We start from the raw sequence: 20,736 nt of genomic DNA on the forward strand, positions 1-20,736 counted from the left end.
AACCAAGGGCTCATTCACAAGTGCAGCAGGCACTGCTGCTCCTCTGAAAAGCAATGCAAATGTGTGTTGACAGGTGTTGAGACAATACCTCCTTGTAACCTGATTTAAACCCATGATTGACGTGCAATGCACGTGATTGCGACAAAGTACGCCAATTAGAGGTTTAAATCAGGTGTGAGGAAACGACACTGCCTGGAGATCTTTGACTTCTCCCATGTTGTTCAGGTAGATCTCCACCTCTTTAAAGGGTAAGTTCACCTTTAGAGAAAATTCTGTAAGGTGAACTTACACAGGTCCCCCTCCTCGCCCTTAGGTTTAGGTGAACTTACACTTTAAGGTTGCCTACCCTAATTTACTCAATAGCTTTACATATACATTTTACATTCACATCTGTCCCTGCTCTCAAGGAGCTTACAATCTAAGCTCCCTAACTTACTCCGTTAATCCCTGCTGAGCAGATGGATGACAGGTCCATCTCTGCTCACTGTGCAGGAACAGACCTGTCAGAGCCCCGCTGTTCTCTATGGAAGATCGGATGAAAACAGACATCTGCCTAATTTGAGCGGATCTTTTTCGGATCGAATGGCAGGCGGGTGTCAGCAGACACATCTTCGCTGATATCTTCCTGCCCATTGAAGTCAATAGGTGGCCCATTTGGATCCGCCTGAAGAACGGACAGGCGGATCAGAGCGGCCTGATCATGTGAAAAGGGCCTTAAGTAGGAATACACACACACACCTCTATTATTTAGACAATATTTGCTTTTGCTGAAGATCATCTTTAACAGTATCTAAATACGTTGGGGTCCGTAATCAGCACTAGTACCTAGCTGTCATTCTGATACAGTGGTGGTGTTGTGACTACTTGCTTCATTCACACAGAATTGGATGCACAAGAGCATTTTCATAGCTTAACAGTAGGCAGCCACAGCAGATGGCATTCGGTTTACCACAGCACCCCAACCCCACAAGCTGTAAGGCATGAATTGAGGCTCAGAACACAACTATAAGACCTACATTTTTCAGGGTACTTGGCAGAGGCTCATAACTACCTGCCAAGCATCTGCAAAACAACAACAAAAAAGACAGGATAAATGAGCCCTATCATTCACATGGATGAAGGTAAATACAAATATGAAAGAGTATTTTGGGATTTTTAGGGTGCACAATTATAACAAAATCATTTATAAAAAAGTAGAAATTTATTAGAACATTGTTAAAAACAAACATCCAAAGGGTAAGTATTGATATTACAGTACTATTACAAGTGCAAACTGATTTCATCTCTACATGTTTCGCCTTGGTAATTGGCTTCTTCAGGAGAATTTATTGATATCAGGCACAGTGAGCACTAAAAATAAAAATAATTTTTAGAAGAATAGGATAATGAACAATCGCAGAACATCATAGGTATATAACAAAAATTTACAAATTGGAAGCATTCATGAGTTGGCAAAAATGCAAAACCACAATTGGTCATATAGATTACCTGTATGTTCAAAAGCTATTTGTATGTATATTGAGGCTCCAGAATCATAGCGATATGAAAAATTGGATAATCAGATATAGCCATAGATGGGGATGTATCTAAAGTACAACCACTGGTAATGGTCCAAAACTGAAAGGCAGAGTGATGGAGACAATTAGACCTGGGGCAAAGAATAATCCCAAAACCAATTTTAATTCCAATCCCAGGAAAGTAATTTATAACTTTTACCCTGTACCAGGAATCCTTTGATAAGTACCCGGGCTTGAAAGTTGATTAATCACGTCCAATTCCAAAAAGGAATGGAGAGAAATACAGAAGATGATGAGAGAAATAAGATGAACTAATTTCTGAAATTTCATAAAGTCAGATCATGACCCCTGAATCAGAAAGATAATAAAGAATCCAATAAATAATTATATATTCCAAAGCCTGAGGACCAACAACAGCACAATTCCACAAGGATGAGTAAAGTTACCTTAAATCAGAGGTTCAACAACCAATCTCTCCCCTTCCCATGCTGGACCACAAATAAAGACCAAAATATACCTCTCCTCCACCCTCGAGTCAAATGGCCGCTTTGGCGCCAAAACCTGAGGGTGAGAACGCTTTGTGAGTGCCAAATAGCATAACCACTGCCGGAAATGACGCTGAGATCTATAAATACATCAAACACCAAGGGGATAACAAAATGGCAAAAAACCTGCCAGAAAAGATGCCAAAACAGATCTAGATGGTATATCACAATTAGAGGGTGCCTAACGATTGTAAAGGCAACTAATTTAACAGGAACCAGAATCGGCTGATAGCGCATGGCGCCACCTAGTAAGGTCCATAGGGACGACACTGAGAGTGACTCCCTGGGCGTCCCTATGGCTACCAGATTCGAAGAAATTCCTCAATTGATGAAATTGTAAATGTGTAATATTTGATAAATAAATATTATATTTGTTTTGTCTACCAAATAGGGACAGAAATTGTTATAAAGATGACAAAAATCTGGAGCCTAAAAAGAAAAAGATTAATTATTAAAAAGAAAAAACTGAGAAGTTGACCAAGAGTGTAATATGGACATAATGCAAATTACCAATCCAAGTTACAATAAGCAAGATTGCCAATTAAAAAATTGTGAATCTTTTATCTCAAACTGTAAAAAGAATGATAAGGACAAATTCTGTGTTTCTTATATTTGAGGAGCATGGCTAATTAAGAGTCTATAGGAAGGGCTTGTAGCTGATGGATTTGTTCAAGCCTGGATGGACAGTGGCCACCAGGGAATTAATCCATCTTGTCTCCTGCTGAAGGAGAGGCTTATCAATATCACCGCCTCTATCATGAGTCGGTAAGTGTTCAAGTGCAAATCAAAAGAATGATAAAGTCCCATGTGCCGACTGATGGGGGTTTCCATTCTTTTCTTTTGGAAAAGGGAACATGATCTCTTATTCTGTGAAAGAATGGTATTTTGGTCTTTCCTACATAGAATGCTTGACATTCACATACCATGTAGTAAACAATCCCAATTGATTGACCGTTGGCAAAAAAATGAGGTTTGTAAATGCTTCCATTTGGTAGGGTCAGCTCAGCAGAGTTTATTAGAAACCTGCAGAATTCGCACTTACCGCACAAAGCCATCCCCCTACGACTTGACCGCCCCAGTTTAGGCATCAAATGATTGTGAACCAATTGATCCTTTAAGGATCTAGACTTCCTATAAGTGATCTGAGGGAATGGGTTAACATATTTAGAGATCACATCATCAGTGGCCAAAAGGTGCCAATATTTTTGAATTATATGGTGAAACTTTTGATGTTCCCCTACAAATTTTGTTTTTAATCGCACCTTTTGTTCATCTTTGGGAGTTTTTTGGGCATGTACCAACTCCAACCTATTTTTTGACTTGGCTCTGTGGTAGGCTTTTTTAGGCAAGAGCGATAATAACCCCTGTCAGTAAGACGGAACTGTACGGCTCTAGCCTCCAAATCAAAATCCTCTTCACGACTACAATTTCTTCTCAATCTGAAGTACTGGCTATACGGAATACTCTAAACTAAGGGTCTAGGATGGGAACTAGCTGCATGTAATATTGTATTACCGGCAGATGGTTTCCTGAATAAGGAAGAGTCAATCGTACCATCAGAATTCATAAAGACTGAGATGTCGAGAAAATGAATCGACCTCTGATTTACATGTCATAGTAAATTTAAAGTTATAACGATTATTCTCCAATTTAGCCATAAATTGACCAATTTGCTATTTGGCGCTCACAAGGGTCCTCACCCTCTAGTTTTGGCGCCAAAGTGGTCATTTGACTCGAGGGTGGAGGGGGGTATATAAACATCCTGTTTTTTGGTCTTAATTTGTGGTCCAGCATGGGAAGGGGAGAGAGGTTGTTGAACCTCTGATTTAAGGTAACTTTACTCATCCTTGTGGAATTGTGCTGTTGTTGGTCCTCAGGCTTTGGAATATATAATTATTTATTGGATTCTTTATTATCTTTCTGATTCAGGGGTCATGATCTGACTTTATGAAATTTTAGAAATGAGTTCATCTTATCTCTCTCATCATCTTCTGTATTTCTATCCATTCCTTTTTTGGAATGGGAGGTGATTAATCAACTTTCAAGCCTGGAAACTTTGCAAATTATCCCCGGTACAGGGTAAAAGTTATAAATTACTTTTCTGGGATTGGAATAAAAAATTGGTTTGGGGATTATTCTTTGCCCCAGGTCTAATTGTCTCCATCACTCTCCCTTTCAGTTTTGGACCATTACCAGTGGTTGTACTTTAGATACATGGCTATATCTGATGATCCGATTTTTCATATCCCTATGATTCTGGAGCCTCAATATACATACAGGTAATCTATATGACCAATTGTGGTTTTGGCGCTATGCATTTTTGCCAACTCTTGAATGTTTCCAATTTGTAAATTTTTGTTATATACTTATGATGTTTTGTGATTGTTCATTATCCTATTCTAAAAATTATTTTTATTTTTAGTGCTCACTGTGCCTGATATCAATAAATACTCCTGAAGAAGCCAATTACCAAGGCGAAACATGTAGAGATGAAATCAGTTTGCATTTGTAATAGTTAATACTACTATAATATCAATACTTACACTTTGGATGTTTGTCATGGATGAAGGTAATCATTATGGCTAATAAAAGGTGCATTGTAGTTGTGAATTGACATTCGTGTTCCCATCTTTTATTTTTCAGTATATCATACCCTTTCTTCTTAACCAGAGTGGTTCAGTGTTTTTTTACCTTACATTGGCATCAACAGGTATGTGCTCATTTTTAAATTTGTACTGTTATAGGATATGTTTATTTTCTTTCATTGCTGACATCCCAAAATGCTACTTGTCTGTCTACCAAGCTAAAATACATGTAAACTCTAACTGAATGACATTTAGTTTGATAAAACACTGCTTATATCCAAACAATTTAACAATTTGCACGTTTAAAATACTTGTTGCCTTATAACCGGGAGTGCTGGAACATTTTTTAGCAGGAACAGCAGGTATTGATAGTTAAATAAAAACTGAAAATTTCACAACTTTTTTTTTTTTTACATTAGCATGGTAAAATTTACAAGAGGTTGTAGTGGCAGCAAGTGAAGCCAGAACTGTGGATCTGTATACCTTTTCTGGGTCAGTTACACAAACTATTAAAGCCACTGGTTCAGCATAGCAGCAAAGCATTTTGAGGAGGAGGTCAGCAATGGCAGCCCACGTTCACTTTGGGCCAATTTGGCATGCGATTTGATGGGTCAAATCGCATGTCAATTCGGCGGCTATAGCCGGCAATAGCACCGTCCGACTTTGTGGCGCTGCACCGATTCCCAAATGTAGTTCCTGCACTACTTTTGGTTACTTCGGGGGCGATTTCAATAGACATCTGTGCAGGAACCCACACAGATGTCTCTGAAATCGATCCCGAAGTCGGACTGACATGCGGGTATGAAATCGTACGAGTTCAGCTGATTTCTAACATTTCTAACCCGCAGTCGGTGTGAACCTGGGCTAAATAAAAGATTCAACCATTCTTATTTCTTTTTTTTTTCTTTTTTTTTTGTAGAACTGTCCTTGGCTGTCCCAGTGTGTAACTCTCTTGCACTGGTTTTCACAGTGGTGACTGGATGGCTCTTGGGAGAGGACATTGGTGGGAAAGGTAAGTCAATGGAGTTTAGTGAGAAGTATACTATATTGGTCAATGAAAGAATGTACCATTGGTACCAAAAATCATACAGTGATGACTGTTTTTTTTTTTTTTTTTTTAATTGGGTTTACAAACAGGTTTATACTTACCTGCTCAACCCAATTTTGTATCCCAAATACAAGGCGTCTTCAAAGCCTATTGTGCATTTTTATTTGACTTTTAACCTGGCCTTACAAATGGAATATAGAGTCAGATGCAGTAAGTGTGTCGGTATAGTAGCTGCAGGTGTCACAGCTGCCTGAATACAATAGTTTGCGGCAGAGAGTGCACCATCCTTGCTGTTTACGGCGGATGGAGAAATGTATGTATTTATACATAGCTCCCAACTGTCACTGATTTCGAGGGACTGTCCCTGATTTGGAACAAAGTCCCTCTGTTCCTCATTCCTCATTTGTCCCTCATTTTGGTATGATCTATATAGTTGTATATAAAATGCACTTTTTATCTTTCAAAAAGTGTTTCCTAGTGCAACACCTTTTATCCAATTTCTAAATTGCTGCATTTGTAAATTTCCAAAGCCAATATAAAGGAATAGTAGTGGTTAAAAAAGCATTTGTGGGTTTAACGGATCGTTTTTTTTTTTATAATTCGACTTTGAGGGGGCGTGGCAGGGAGTGTGTCCTATTCCTACATACGTTTGCTAATAGGTATCCCTCGTTACCATCTCAAAAAGTTGGGAGGTATGTATATAGCTAGCCTAAAAACAACAACATGATCCAGATATGCAGAAGTACAGTGGGGACGGAAAGTATTCAGACCCCCTTAAATTTTTCACTCTTTGTTATATTGCAGCCATTTTCTAAAATCATTTAAGTTCACTTTTTTTCCTCATTAATGTACACACAGCACCCCATATTGACAGAAAAACACAGAATTGTTGACATTTTTACAGATTTGTTAAAAAAGAAAAACTAAATATCACATGGTCCTAAGTATTCAGACCCTTTGCTGTGACACTCCTATATTTAACTCAGGTGCTGTTCATTTCTTCTGATCATCCTTGAGATGGTTCTACACCTTCATTTGAGTGCAGCTGTATTTGATTACACTGATTGGACTTGATTAGGAAAGCAACACACCTGTCTATATAAGACCTTACAGCTCACAGTGCATGTCAGAGCAAATGAGAATCATGAGGTCAAAGGAACTGCCTGAAGAGCTCAGAGACAGAATTGTGGCAAGGCACAGATCTGGCCAAGGTTACAAAAAAATTTCTGCTGCACTTAAGGTTCCTAAGAGCACAGTGGCCTCCATAATCCTTAAATGGAAGATGTTTGGGACGACCAGAGCCCTTCCTAGAGCTGGCTGTCCGGCCAAACTGAGCTATCGGGGGAGAAGAGCCTTGGTGAGAGAGGTAAAGAAGAACCCAAATATCACTGTGGCTGAGCTCCAGAGATGCAGTCGGGAGATGGGAGAAAGTTGTAGAAAGTCAACCATCACTGCAGCCCTCCACCAGTTGGTTCTTTATGGCAGAGTGGCCCGACGGAAGCTTCTCCTCAGTGCAAGACACATGAAAGCCCGCATGGAGTTTGCTAAAAAATCACCTGAAGGATTCCAAGATGGTGAGAAATAAGATTCTTTGGTCTGATGAGACCAAGATAGAACTTTTTGGCCTTAATTCTAAGCGGTATGTGTGGAGAAAACCAGGCACTGCTCATCACCTGACAGTGAAGCATGGTGGTGGCAGCATCATGCTGTGGGGGTGTTTTTCAGCTGCAGGGACAGGACGACTGGTTGCAATCGAGGGAAAGATGAATGCGGCCAAGTACAGGGATATCCTGGACAAAAACCTTCTCCAGAGTGCTCAGGACCTCAGACTGGGCCGAAGGTTTACCTTCTAACAAGACAATGACCCTAAGCACACAGCTAAAATAACAAAGGAGTGGCTTCACAACAACTCCGTGACTGTTCTTGAATGGCTCAGCCAGAGCTCTGACTTAAACCCAATTGAGCATCTCTGGAGAGACCTAAAAATGGCTGTTCACCAACGTTTACCATCCATCCTGACAGAACTGGAGAGGATCTTCAAGGAGGAATGGCAGAGGATCCCCAAATCCAGGTGTGAAAAACTTGTTGCGTCTTTCCCAAAAAGACTCATGGCTGTATTAGATCAAAAGGGTGCTTCTACTAAATACTGAGCAAAGGGTCTGAATACTTAGGACTGTGTGATATTTCAGTTTTTCTTTTTTAATAAATCTGCAAAAACGTCAACAATTCTGTGTTTTTCTGTCAATATGGGGTGCTGTGTGTACATTAATGAGGAAAAAAAATGAACTTATTAAATTATTTTAGCAAATGGCTGCAATATAACAAAGAGTGAAAAATTTAAGGGGGTCTGAATACTTTCCGTCCCCACTGGATATGCTTTGTATTGCCTAATGCCGCGTACACACGAGCGGACTTCTCGTCGTACTGAACTCCGAAGGACTTTTCGGAGACTAGAAAAGGAAGTTCATTAGCCAGTAGCCAATAGCTGCCCTTGCGTCGTTTTCGGTCCGTCGGACTAGCATACAGACGAACATTTTTTTCCAAAAGATGTGAAACATGTTCTATTTCTAAGGTCCGTCAGATTTTTCAACAGAAAAGGTCCGATGAAGCCCACACACGATCGCAATGTCTGACGGATTCGTTCCGTCGGACCTTTGATGTCGAAAAGTCCGGTCGCGTGTACACGGCATAAGTGATGAGGATTTTGTCACGGTTTGGGGGCTGTATTTCCCTGGACGGTGCAACCAGGGAAGCAGCTGATCAAACAGGGGAGGGATCAGGGGTCTAATAGACCCCCTGATCTCTTCATAAAGAGTTCACTCCTTGGGATAACAATAAAATTAATTGAAAAAAGTGTAAAAAAATAAAATAATAATATTAAAAATAATATAAAAGCACCCTATTCCCACCTCGCACACAAATGTGCACTAATAACCAGCATGCATATGTAAATGGTGGTTACAACATACATGTGAGGTAGCGCCACATGCATTGAAGTGAGAGCAATAATTATTGCACAAGAGCCCATGTTTAACTCTAAGAGCCCTATCACACTGAAAGCGTGGGGGCATCGACGGTAAAGCCGAGTTTTAGCACCGATTTACCGTCGTTTTAGAGGCGCTTTAAACCCCTGCTAGCAGCCGAATAAAGGGTTAAAAGCTCCCGCAAAGCACCGCTGCCGAGGCACTTTGCAGGTGCTTCAGCGGCGCTGCCCTTTAATTTCAAACTTTTTTTGACGTCCTGCTAGCACAGCATCCCGTTTTTCATTCGAGTTAGCGCTAAAAATAGTGCCTGTAAAGCACCTTAAAAATGCCTCATTTTTAGCGCTAAATCGCCTGAAAAACGTTGACAATTTTAAGTACCGTTTTCCCAAGAATCTTGACATGTTTGGTATCTATTTACTTGACACAACATCATCTTTTATATTACCCATTGTTTTTTGGGTAATATAAATATGGCATTATATTGTGTTGTGCACTAAGCTTCATTAACCACTTACCAACTGTATAACTACTTGCATATACGGTGGCTTCGCCAGGTCACGTACTCAGTACGTGATCCGACACTTCTGGGTAGGGGGCGCGCATGCGATTATACACAGAAGGAGCTGATCTGCGGGTACCGCAGACTTTATGTCCGCCGCCACCCATCTATCGTTAGGCAGATCGCCATTCTGGCTCCCTGCCTATGTAAACAAGTCAGATCGTCGTTCTGACAGGAGGGAAGGCATGGATATCCTGTGTCTCTGCAAAGCAGGGACTAAGATCCATGTCTTTTCCTAGTAAAAGCACCTCCCACAGTACACTAAAACACTGGCTAGGAACACTGATCGCCCCTAATGTTCAACCCCTTCCCAGCCAGAGTTATTAATACAGTGACAGTGCATATTTTAAGCACTGATCATTGTATCGCAGTCCCGATATCAGGGGCAATCAAAACAGCAGCCTGCCTTGTTTACATAGGCAGACCGCCATTCTGGCTCTTTGCCTAATTATTGGCAGGTGCTGAGGACATCGAGTCTGCGGTACCCGCAGATCAGCTCCCGCTGTGTATAGTCACAGCGGGTGGGGGCCACCGGCGGCGCGCATGCATGCCCCCCACCCAGAAGTGTTGGATCACGTACTAAGAAGTAATCCGGCGCAGCAGAGCCATCTTGCCACCGTATATGTAAGTTATACAGTCGGCAAGTGGTTAATGAAGTTTAGTGCACAACACAATATAATACCCATATATTTTAGGTAAAATATAAAAGATGATGTTGCGTCAAGTAAATTGATACCAAACATGTCAAGATTTAAAATTGTGTACACTTGGGAAAATGGTACTTAAAAATTCCATCCCTTCCTTCCTGTCAGAACGGCGATCTGCCTTGTTTACATAGGCAGATCACCGTTCTGTCTCTCTGCCTACTGATCAGCAGTTGCACAGTACACGATGTCTGCCGGCACCCCCTGATCGTTAGGCAGAGAGACAGAACAGTGATCACGGCGGAAGCTAGCCCCCGGCAGCGTGCATGAGCGCCCCCTACCTGGAAGAGCCGGATCACGTATACATAAGTGATCTGGCACACAGGTGCCGCCCTGTAGCAGTAAAACTGCTATAGGGCAGAACTTAAGTAATTAAAGCGATTCTAAAGACTGGAGGTTTTTTACCTTCATGCATTCTATGCATGAAGGTAAAAGACCTTCAATATGCAGCTAAATGCAGCTACCCTCACCACCCCTAATACTTACCTGAGCTTGATTTCAATCCATCGATGTGAACAAGAGCAGCTGCTCTCCTGGCTCTCTCCCTCCAAATGGCTTGCTATGGGGGCACTCGGCAGAGGGGAGGGACTGTTGGCAGGGGAACCTAGAAAAAAGGATCGGTCTGCTCTGTGCAAATCCATTGTACAGAGCAGGTAAGTATGAAATGTTTTTGTTATTTAGAAAGAAAAAAGACATTTAGTATCGCAAGCTCCTCCATTTTGTACAATTGTATACAATAGGTGTGTTTTTCTAAAGCACTGATCACATCCGAGCACCAGATTGCAAGGGGGACAGATTAAACTTTTAGTAGCAACAGTAAACTATGCATGAGACAGGAACACCCAGGAACGGTCCATTTAGGTTTGTCCTGCACTTTAATTCAGAAAACGGTTTAATTGTAGGAGGGCTTTGTACAACAAGGCTAGGGATTAAAACAAGCATCTGCTTGTCTGAGACGCTAACTAAACCAATATTAGTTCCTGACTAATAGGGTGCTCCCAAAGGGCCCCCAAAACATACAAGCAGCTCTTTTCACCCAACAGCAGGCTTTCACAGTAGAGAGAGTCCTTACAAGAAAAGGACAATTCCATAGCTCAACTCACCAACCAGTCTGCTGACCAACCAAATTTACCTGTCTAACCGTATGTTAAAAGCAGGGGTTTAGTTAGCACACATTTGCAAACGCATGTGAAAGCTGCAAGGCCTCGTCAAGGCACCCTGTATTACTTGCAGTCCTAACACTAAATTTATAAGTGTCTCCACAGTGGAAGCACATGCATTGAATGGATAGGTGTGAGACAGGTGAGCCTGGAGGCCGCCCTAGCCCCCTTAAAGGGACAGGACACACACTGGACACCCAGCAAGAGCAGCAAAGGCGTCCAGTGTGTCCCCGACCCAAATATACAAACGTTAACAAGACACTGGTCACCGCCCACACCCATAACTGGCCTTCACAGTAAGGAGCACATGGAGGGCATATACATACAAGAAAAGGACAATTCCATAGCTCAACTCACCAACCAGTCTGCTGACCAACCAAATTTACCTGTCTAACCGTATGTTAAAAGCAGGGGTTTAGTTAGCACACATTTGCAAACGCATGTGAAAGCTGCAAGGCCTCGTCAAGGCACCCTGTATTACTTGCAGTCCTAACACTAAATTTATAAGTGTCTCCACAGTGGAAGCACATGCATTGAATGGATAGGTGTGAGACAGGTGAGCCTGGAGGCCGCCCTAGCCCCCTTAAAGGGACAGGACACACACTGGACACCCAGCAAGAGCAGCAAAGGCGTCCAGTGTGTCCCCGACCCAAATATACAAACGTTAACAAGACACTGGTCACCGCCCACACCCATAACTGGCCTTCACAGTAAGGAGCACATGGAGGGCATATACATACAAGAAAAGGACAATTCCATAGCTCAACTCACCAACCAGTCTGCTGACCAACCAAATTTACCTGTCTAACCGTATGTTAAAAGCAGGGGTTTAGTTAGCACACATTTGCAAACGCATGTGAAAGCTGCAAGGCCTCGTCAAGGCACCCTGTATTACTTGCAGTCCTAACACTAAATTTATAAGTGTCTCCACAGTGGAAGCACATGCATTGAATGGATAGGTGTGAGACAGGTGAGCCTGGAGGCCGCCCTAGCCCCCTTAAAGGGACAGGACACACACTGGACACCCAGCAAGAGCAGCAAAGGCGTCCAGTGTGTCCCCGACCCAAATATACAAACGTTAACAAGACACTGGTCACCGCCCACACCCATAACTGGCCTTCACAGTAAGGAGCACATGGAGGGCATATACATACAAGAAAAGGACAATTCCATAGCTCAACTCACCAACCAGTCTGCTGACCAACCAAATTTACCTGTCTAACCGTATGTTAAAAGCAGGGGTTTAGTTAGCACACATTTGCAAACGCATGTGAAAGCTGCAAGGCCTCGTCAAGGCACCCTGTATTACTTGCAGTCCTAACACTAAATTTATAAGTGTCTCCACAGTGGAAGCACATGCATTGAATGGATAGGTGTGAGACAGGTGAGCCTGGAGGCCGCCCTAGCCCCCTTAAAGGGACAGGACACACACTGGACACCCAGCAAGAGCAGCAAAGGCGTCCAGTGTGTCCCCGACCCAAATATACAAACGTTAACAAGACACTGGTCACCGCCCACACCCATAACTGGCCTTCACAGTAAGGAGCACATGGAGGGCATATACATACAAGAAAAGGACAATTCCATAGCTCAACTCACCAACCAGTCTGCTGACCAACCAAATTTACCTGTCTAACCGTATGTTAAAAGCAGGGGTTTAGTTAGCACACATTTGCAAACGCATGTGAAAGCTGCAAGGCCTCGTCAAGGCACCCTGTATTACTTGCAGTCCTAACACTAAATTTATAAGTGTCTCCACAGTGGAAGCACATGCATTGAATGGATAGGTGTGAGACAGGTGAGCCTGGAGGCCGCCCTAGCCCCCTTAAAGGGACAGGACACACACTGGACACCCAGCAAGAGCAGCAAAGGCGTCCAGTGTGTCCCCGACCCAAATATACAAACGTTAACAAGACACTGGTCACCGCCCACACCCATAACTGGCCTTCACAGTAAGGAGCACATGGAGGGCATATACATACAAGAAAAGGACAATTCCATAGCTCAACTCACCAACCAGTCTGCTGACCAACCAAATTTACCTGTCTAACCGTATGTTAAAAGCAGGGGTTTAGTTAGCACACATTTGCAAACGCATGTGAAAGCTGCAAGGCCTCGTCAAGGCACCCTGTATTACTTGCAGTCCTAACACTAAATTTATAAGTGTCTCCACAGTGGAAGCACATGCATTGAATGGATAGGTGTGAGACAGGTGAGCCTGGAGGCCGCCCTAGCCCCCTTAAAGGGACAGGACACACACTGGACACCCAGCAAGAGCAGCGAAGGCGTCCAGTGTGTCCCCGACCCAAATATACAAACGTTAACAAGACACTGGTCACCGCCCACACCCATAACTGGCCTTCACAGTAAGGAGCACATGGAGGGCATATACATACAAGAAAAGGACAATTCCATAGCTCAACTCACCAACCAGTCTGCTGACCAACCAAATTTACCTGTCTAACCGTATGTTAAAAGCAGGGGTTTAGTTAGCACACATTTGCAAACGCATGTGAAAGCTGCAAGGCCTCGTCAAGGCACCCTGTATTACTTGCAGTCCTAACACTAAATTTATAAGTGTCTCCACAGTGGAAGCACATGCATTGAATGGATAGGTGTGAGACAGGTGAGCCTGGAGGCCGCCCTAGCCCCCTTAAAGGGACAGGACACACACTGGACACCCAGCAAGAGCAGCAAAGGCGTCCAGTGTGTCCCCGACCCAAATATACAAACGTTAACAAGACACTGGTCACCGCCCACACCCATAACTGGCCTTCACAGTAAGGAGCACATGGAGGGCATATACATACAAGAAAAGGACAATTCCATAGCTCAACTCACCAACCAGTCTGCTGACCAACCAAATTTACCTGTCTAACCGTATGTTAAAAGCAGGGGTTTAGTTAGCACACATTTGCAAACGCATGTGAAAGCTGCAAGGCCTCGTCAAGGCACCCTGTATTACTTGCAGTCCTAACACTAAATTTATAAGTGTCTCCACAGTGGAAGCACATGCATTGAATGGATAGGTGTGAGACAGGTGAGCCTGGAGGCCGCCCTAGCCCCCTTAAAGGGACAGGACACACACTGGACACCCAGCAAGAGCAGCAAAGGCGTCCAGTGTGTCCCCGACCCAAATATACAAACGTTAACAAGACACTGGTCACCGCCCACACCCATAACTGGCCTTCACAGTAAGGAGCACATGGAGGGCATATACATACAAGAAAAGGACAATTCCATAGCTCAACTCACCAACCAGTCTGCTGACCAACCAAATTTACCTGTCTAACCGTATGTTAAAAGCAGGGGTTTAGTTAGCACACATTTGCAAACGCATGTGAAAGCTGCAAGGCCTCGTCAAGGCACCCTGTATTACTTGCAGTCCTAACACTAAATTTATAAGTGTCTCCACAGTGGAAGCACATGCATTGAATGGATAGGTGTGAGACAGGTGAGCCTGGAGGCCGCCCTAGCCCCCTTAAAGGGACAGGACACACACTGGACACCCAGCAAGAGCAGCAAAGGCGTCCAGTGTGTCCCCGACCCAAATATACAAACGTTAACAAGACACTGGTCACCGCCCACACCCATAACTGGCCTTCACAGTAAGGAGCACATGGAGGGCATATACATACAAGAAAAGGACAATTCCATAGCTCAACTCACCAACCAGTCTGCTGGCCAACCAAATTTACCTGTCTAACCGTATGTTAAAAGCAGGGGTTTAGTTAGCACACATTTGCAAACGCATGTGAAAGCTGCAAGGCCTCGTCAAGGCACCCTGTATTACTTGCAGTCCTAACACTAAATTTATAAGTGTCTCCACAGTGGAAGCACATGCATTGAATGGATAGGTGTGAGACAGGTGAGCCTGGAGGCCGCCCTAGCCCCCTTAAAGGGACAGGACACACACTGGACACCCAGCAAGAGCAGCAAAGGCGTCCAGTGTGTCCCCGACCCAAATATACAAACGTTAACAAGACACTGGTCACCGCCCACACCCATAACTGGCCTTCACAGTAAGGAGCACATGGAGGGCATATACATACAAGAAAAGGACAATTCCATAGCTCAACTCACCAACCAGTCTGCTGACCAACCAAATTTACCTGTCTAACCGTATGTTAAAAGCAGGGGTTTAGTTAGCACACATTTGCAAACGCATGTGAAAGCTGCAAGGCCTCGTCAAGGCACCCTGTATTACTTGCAGTCCTAACACTAAATTTATAAGTGTCTCCACAGTGGAAGCACATGCATTGAATGGATAGGTGTGAGACAGGTGAGCCTGGAGGCCGCCCTAGCCCCCTTAAAGGGACAGGACACACACTGGACACCCAGCAAGAGCAGCAAAGGCGTCCAGTGTGTCCCCGACCCAAATATACAAACGTTAACAAGACACTGGTCACCGCCCACACCCATAACTGGCCTTCACAGTAAGGAGCACATGGAGGGCATATACATACAAGAAAAGGACAATTCCATAGCTCAACTCACCAACCAGTCTGCTGACCAACCAAATTTACCTGTCTAACCGTATGTTAAAAGCAGGGGTTTAGTTAGCACACATTTGCAAACGCATGTGAAAGCTGCAAGGCCTCGTCAAGGCACCCTGTATTACTTGCAGTCCTAACACTAAATTTATAAGTGTCTCCACAGTGGAAGCACATGCATTGAATGGATAGGTGTGAGACAGGTGAGCCTGGAGGCCGCCCTAGCCCCCTTAAAGGGACAGGACACACACTGGACACCCAGCAAGAGCAGCAAAGGCGTCCAGTGTGTCCCCGACCCAAATATACAAACGTTAACAAGACACTGGTCACCGCCCACACCCATAACTGGCCTTCACAGTAAGGAGCACATGGAGGGCATATACATACAAGAAAAGGACAATTCCATAGCTCAACTCACCAACCAGTCTGCTGACCAACCAAATTTACCTGTCTAACCGTATGTTAAAAGCAGGGGTTTAGTTAGCACACATTTGCAAACGCATGTGAAAGCTGCAAGGCCTCGTCAAGGCACCCTGTATTACTTGCAGTCCTAACACTAAATTTATAAGTGTCTCCACAGTGGAAGCACATGCATTGAATGGATAGGTGTGAGACAGGTGAGCCTGGAGGCCGCCCTAGCCCCCTTAAAGGGACAGGACACACACTGGACACCCAGCAAGAGCAGCAAAGGCGTCCAGTGTGTCCCCGACCCAAATATACAAACGTTAACAAGACACTGGTCACCGCCCACACCCATAACTGGCCTTCACAGTAAGGAGCACATGGAGGGCATATACATACAAGAAAAGGACAATTCCATAGCTCAACTCACCAACCAGTCTGCTGACCAACCAAATTTACCTGTCTAACCGTATGTTAAAAGCAGGGGTTTAGTTAGCACACATTTGCAAACGCATGTGAAAGCTGCAAGGCCTCGTCAAGGCACCCTGTATTACTTGCAGTCCTAACACTAAATTTATAAGTGTCTCCACAGTGGAAGCACATGCATTGAATGGATAGGTGTGAGACAGGTGAGCCTGGAGGCCGCCCTAGCCCCCTTAAAGGGACAGGACACACACTGGACACCCAGCAAGAGCAGCAAAGGCGTCCAGTGTGTCCCCGACCCCCGACTTCAGAGAGTCCTTAGCATTAATCAACACACATCACTGTTTAGCTGGTTGGCTGCTTAAGCACTGGACACAAATACAGTAGTCATGAGGAAAGCTGCTGGGCCTGCATCCCTTTAGATGTGATTTCCCATTGGAAGTAGCTCACCAAAAATGACATTTCCCAAAGCGTCTTTCAGGACAGCACCCAAGAGATCATGGCTCCTCCTCCTCCTCCACGTTGCTTCCATCAGTTTTTTTGTTTCCTCCAGGCGGAGGAACACCTCTGGTGGGAGCCATCTTTCAGGTCTTTCCTGGGAGACGAAAGGTCCTCACCTGTCAGTTTTCAGTTTTCTAGGAGAGTGATCCTCCCACTTGCCTCTTGCTGGATGGTCCCGTGGGCTCCCTCTCCCCCTTCCGTGCTCAGGGAAAGCCTGTACTGCCTGGGAGTGCTGTCCTTTTTTCTTGCAGATGGGCGGTTTGCTCTGGTCCCCTGCAGGCCACCTGCATTGCGGGATGGAGGTGGTGCAAGTCTGAGCAGCTGCCATTGTTTTGGTGGCCGAGGAGAGTCCCTGGCCACATCCTGTGCAGTGTACAGGAAGAGGCAGCACTTCCGGGTCAGGCGCGCAGCGTAATTTCCTCCTGCAAGCGCAGGCGGAGAGGGCAGGGTCACCTGGTGCCTCCTTAAACTTCCGGGTCTGGATCAACGCGTTTTTGAATCCAGGAACCATCTTCTCTGCAAACCACTCGACCGCAGTGAACTCTGCTATGGAAGGCAATGCAGCGGATAAGGGGACAAGCCAAGGCACCAGCAAGGCCAAGGGAAGGGACTGTGTCCTATTGTTACTCTGGGCCGTTTTCTCCTGTGGGTTTTTTTTTTTTCCACCCCCCCTCCCCCTCCAGTGAGAGCTCTCCCTGGGAATGTATCGTGCAGTGGCTAGTGGGTTAGCACTTTTTCTTTTTAAGTTTTTCTTTCCTAGTGCACCTGGGTGTTTTACTTGTGCTGTGCAGCAGCCTTTTTAGCGTGGTCCTTTTTTTTTTTTTGTCCAGGCCAAAAGCTCTGTTTAACAGTCAAGAGAAGGGTTCCTGTCTGCAAAGAAAAATTAAGCAAAGCTTGGACTAAATCTCTTTGTACAGATTGCATTTCAGATTTAGTCAGGGAGGAGTCTCCATCCATTTGTGGCGAACAGATTCAGAGGAGGAGGAAAATGAAGCAGATACCGCCTCTATGTACAAGATGTCACTAGAAGAGGTTGGAGGAGGTTGCAAGTAATCCATGCTACCTTGGGGATAGAGGAGGAAAAGAAGGAGCTCTCCCTGCACAACCGCATGTACGCAGGTTTGGGAGACCCAAAGTCCATTCAATAATCACAGACTTGATAAAAAAAATGTCTGGAACTTGAGAAGAAGCAATTTTTTTCTCTGGCTCACAAGAGAAGATTCCCGTTTGAGGAAAGTCCTGACTCTATCTGGAACAAGGTTCCAAAACTGGATTCCGCCTTCTCACAGGTCTCAAAGTGACTGACCTTTCCTTTGAAGATATGGGCACACTAAAGGAGCCCATGGATAAGAGGATGGCTCTGCTTCTTAAGAGCCTGGCAGTGATAAACAATCGGAAGCCAGCAATGGCAACAACATGCGTTGCTAGGAATTTAGAAAACTGGATAGACCAGATGAAGGCCCATGTTACTGTGGATTCCCCCGAAACAGGAGATTTTGGACTCCTTTACAACTTTATCTGCAGCAGTATCATATATTGTGGATGCCTCGGCAGAATCTATACGCATGTCAACCCGGTCCGCAGCATTAACAAACTCTGCTAGGAGGGCCTTATGGCTAAAAACCTGGCCCGGGGAGGTTGGATCAAAAAACAGGCTGTGTAGCATTCCCTTTGCAGGGAATTTGCTGTATGTGCATTCTTGACCAAACAGCTGATAAAAAGAAATCATTTCCGGCCAAGAAGAAGCAGGTGCAGACCTGTAAGCGTTTTTTTTTTGGCCTTTAAAAAGGTCAACAGGAAGGAAAAACACAGAGCAAAAGGAAACCATGGTCTTTCTTTCTCGAACATCACGGGACACAGAGCCACAGTAATTAGTGATGGGTTATATAGGTATCACTGGTGATTGGACACTGGCACACCCTATCAGGAAGTTCAACCCCCTATATAATCCCTCCCCCTTGCAGGGATACCTCAGTTTTTACGCCAGTGTCTTAGGTGATGGACGTGTAAAGATGTCCTGTGCTGAGCTCCAAAGGGAATATCCTAAGATCCTATACTGGTATATATAACAGGGAGTTTGGGACTTTAAATGAAGCAGTTTGGAATGCGGAGGATTATCATTGTAATTTTATTAATATAAGTAAATATATAGTAAAGGAATTTCATGTGTATATACAGACATACATATATAATTGGCACAAAATTATAGGCATAATTCGATGGAAAAGTATAAACAGTAGAATACATAATTATATTGGATAAGTCAAGGTCAAAGTAATGTTGATATAAAATAGCATATAGCCTATAGGTGCCCGGGATGGCATATCCAGTGAACTGATAATAAAATTGCATAGCCTAACCAGGGAGAGCCATCGGGGTCAGGGGCTACACCTGCTTCTGGCACTTCAGCCCCTGTATATATTACACAAGAGGTTTTTTCCTCAACCATTAATGGTCTAGAGGAAAGATTAATGGCCGTGATTACGTCTTCACTCAGTGGAAGAAAACGCACTAGGCTTTCCTCTGTTCCCCAGGGCCCTCAGACAGAGGAGCTCTGGGATAAAGGAGATGAATCCCTTTCAGAGGATCGGGATGGGATGGATGATTCCTCTTCGGAGGATTCAGGTGGAGAGGGACCCTCTGCGACTTCCCAAGAGGAGAAAGTCTTAGTGCAGATCCTCACTGGATTGGTCCGCTCCACATTTAAGTTGCCCATACCTGAAACTGCTAAAGAATCCTCTTCTGCTTTGGGGTCACTGAAACCTTTCCAAGCAGCACATGCTTTTCCTGTTCATTCTTTACTTGAAAAGCTCATTTATTCTGAGTGGGATCACCCAGACAAACGTTTTTTTCCGCCGAGAAAGTTTTCAACACTTTATCCGATGGAAGAAAAGTTTATTAAAATGTGGGGAATACCGGCTATTGATGCCGCCATTTCCTCCGTAAATAATAGCCTGACTTGTCCTGTAGACAATGCTCAGATGCTCAGGGATCCTGTAGATAAAAGGATGGAATCCCTATTGAAGGATGTTTTCTCCTTAGCAGGATCAGTGGCCCAACCTGCAGTAGCAGCTATTGGAGTCTGTCAATACTTAAGAGACCATGTTAAGCAGGTCATCAAAGTATTACCTGAACAGCAGGCCCAGGGGTTTGCTAACCTTCCAGCGGCCTTATGCTTTGTGGTTGACGCCATTAGAGATTCTATCGTGCAAACCTCCCGTCTTTCACTGGGGTTGGTGCATATATGTAGAATCCTATGGTTGAAAAATTGGTCAGCCGAAGCACCATGTAAGAAGCTACTGGCTGGGTTTCCATTTCGTGGTGCAAGGTTGTTTGGAGAGGACTTGGATAACTATATCAAGAGAATCTCTTGTGGGAAAAGCACTCTCTTACCTGTCAAGAAGAAGAGTAAGCGTCCCTCTTTCAAACGGACTCTTTCCCCAGCGCCGGGGGCTTCAGCCTCCAGGCAGTCTCGACGGCCGCCTCCATCGGGGTCCAGAGACAAGAGTCAACCCCTGGGACAAAAGAAGTCCTGGGGAAAGAAGCCTACTAGGCAAAACACTAAGACCTCTGCATGAGGGGGCGCCCCCGCTCACTCGAGTGGGGGGAAGACTGCGACAGTTCTCAGAGCTCTGGCAGGAGGACTTCCAGGACAGATGGGTAATCTCTACGGTAACCTTAGGGTACAAGCTGGAGTTTCAGGAATTCCCCTCTCCTCGGTTCCTCAGATCAAGTGTTCCCGGAGACCCAGAGAAAAAGCAGTCGCTCCTTCTAGCGTTAGAGCGACTTTTGTCGCAGGAGGTCATTATGATAGT

General features: G+C 44.4%; 1 protein-coding gene across 3 annotated transcripts in view; it reads left to right on the forward strand.

The window, feature by feature from the left end:
• The window catches only part of TMEM234 (transmembrane protein 234), a 60,085-nt gene that overhangs the window by 1,659 nt on the left and 37,690 nt on the right, over nt 1–20,736 (forward strand). For all 3 annotated transcript variants that reach the window (XR_012241660.1, XM_073615375.1, XM_073615374.1), the window contains exons 2-3: nt 4,706–4,772; nt 5,567–5,659. Coding sequence is in view for 2 of the 3 variants with exons in the window: in XM_073615375.1 (XP_073471476.1) it covers nt 4,706–4,772; nt 5,567–5,659 (160 nt within the window). In the remaining variant the exon portion in view is untranslated. The remainder of the gene's footprint in view (nt 1–4,705; nt 4,773–5,566; nt 5,660–20,736) is intronic.

The sequence above is a fragment of the Aquarana catesbeiana genome, linkage group LG02 (genome assembly GCF_042186555.1).
Source record: "Aquarana catesbeiana isolate 2022-GZ linkage group LG02, ASM4218655v1, whole genome shotgun sequence".
NCBI lineage: Eukaryota > Metazoa > Chordata > Amphibia > Anura > Ranidae > Aquarana > Aquarana catesbeiana.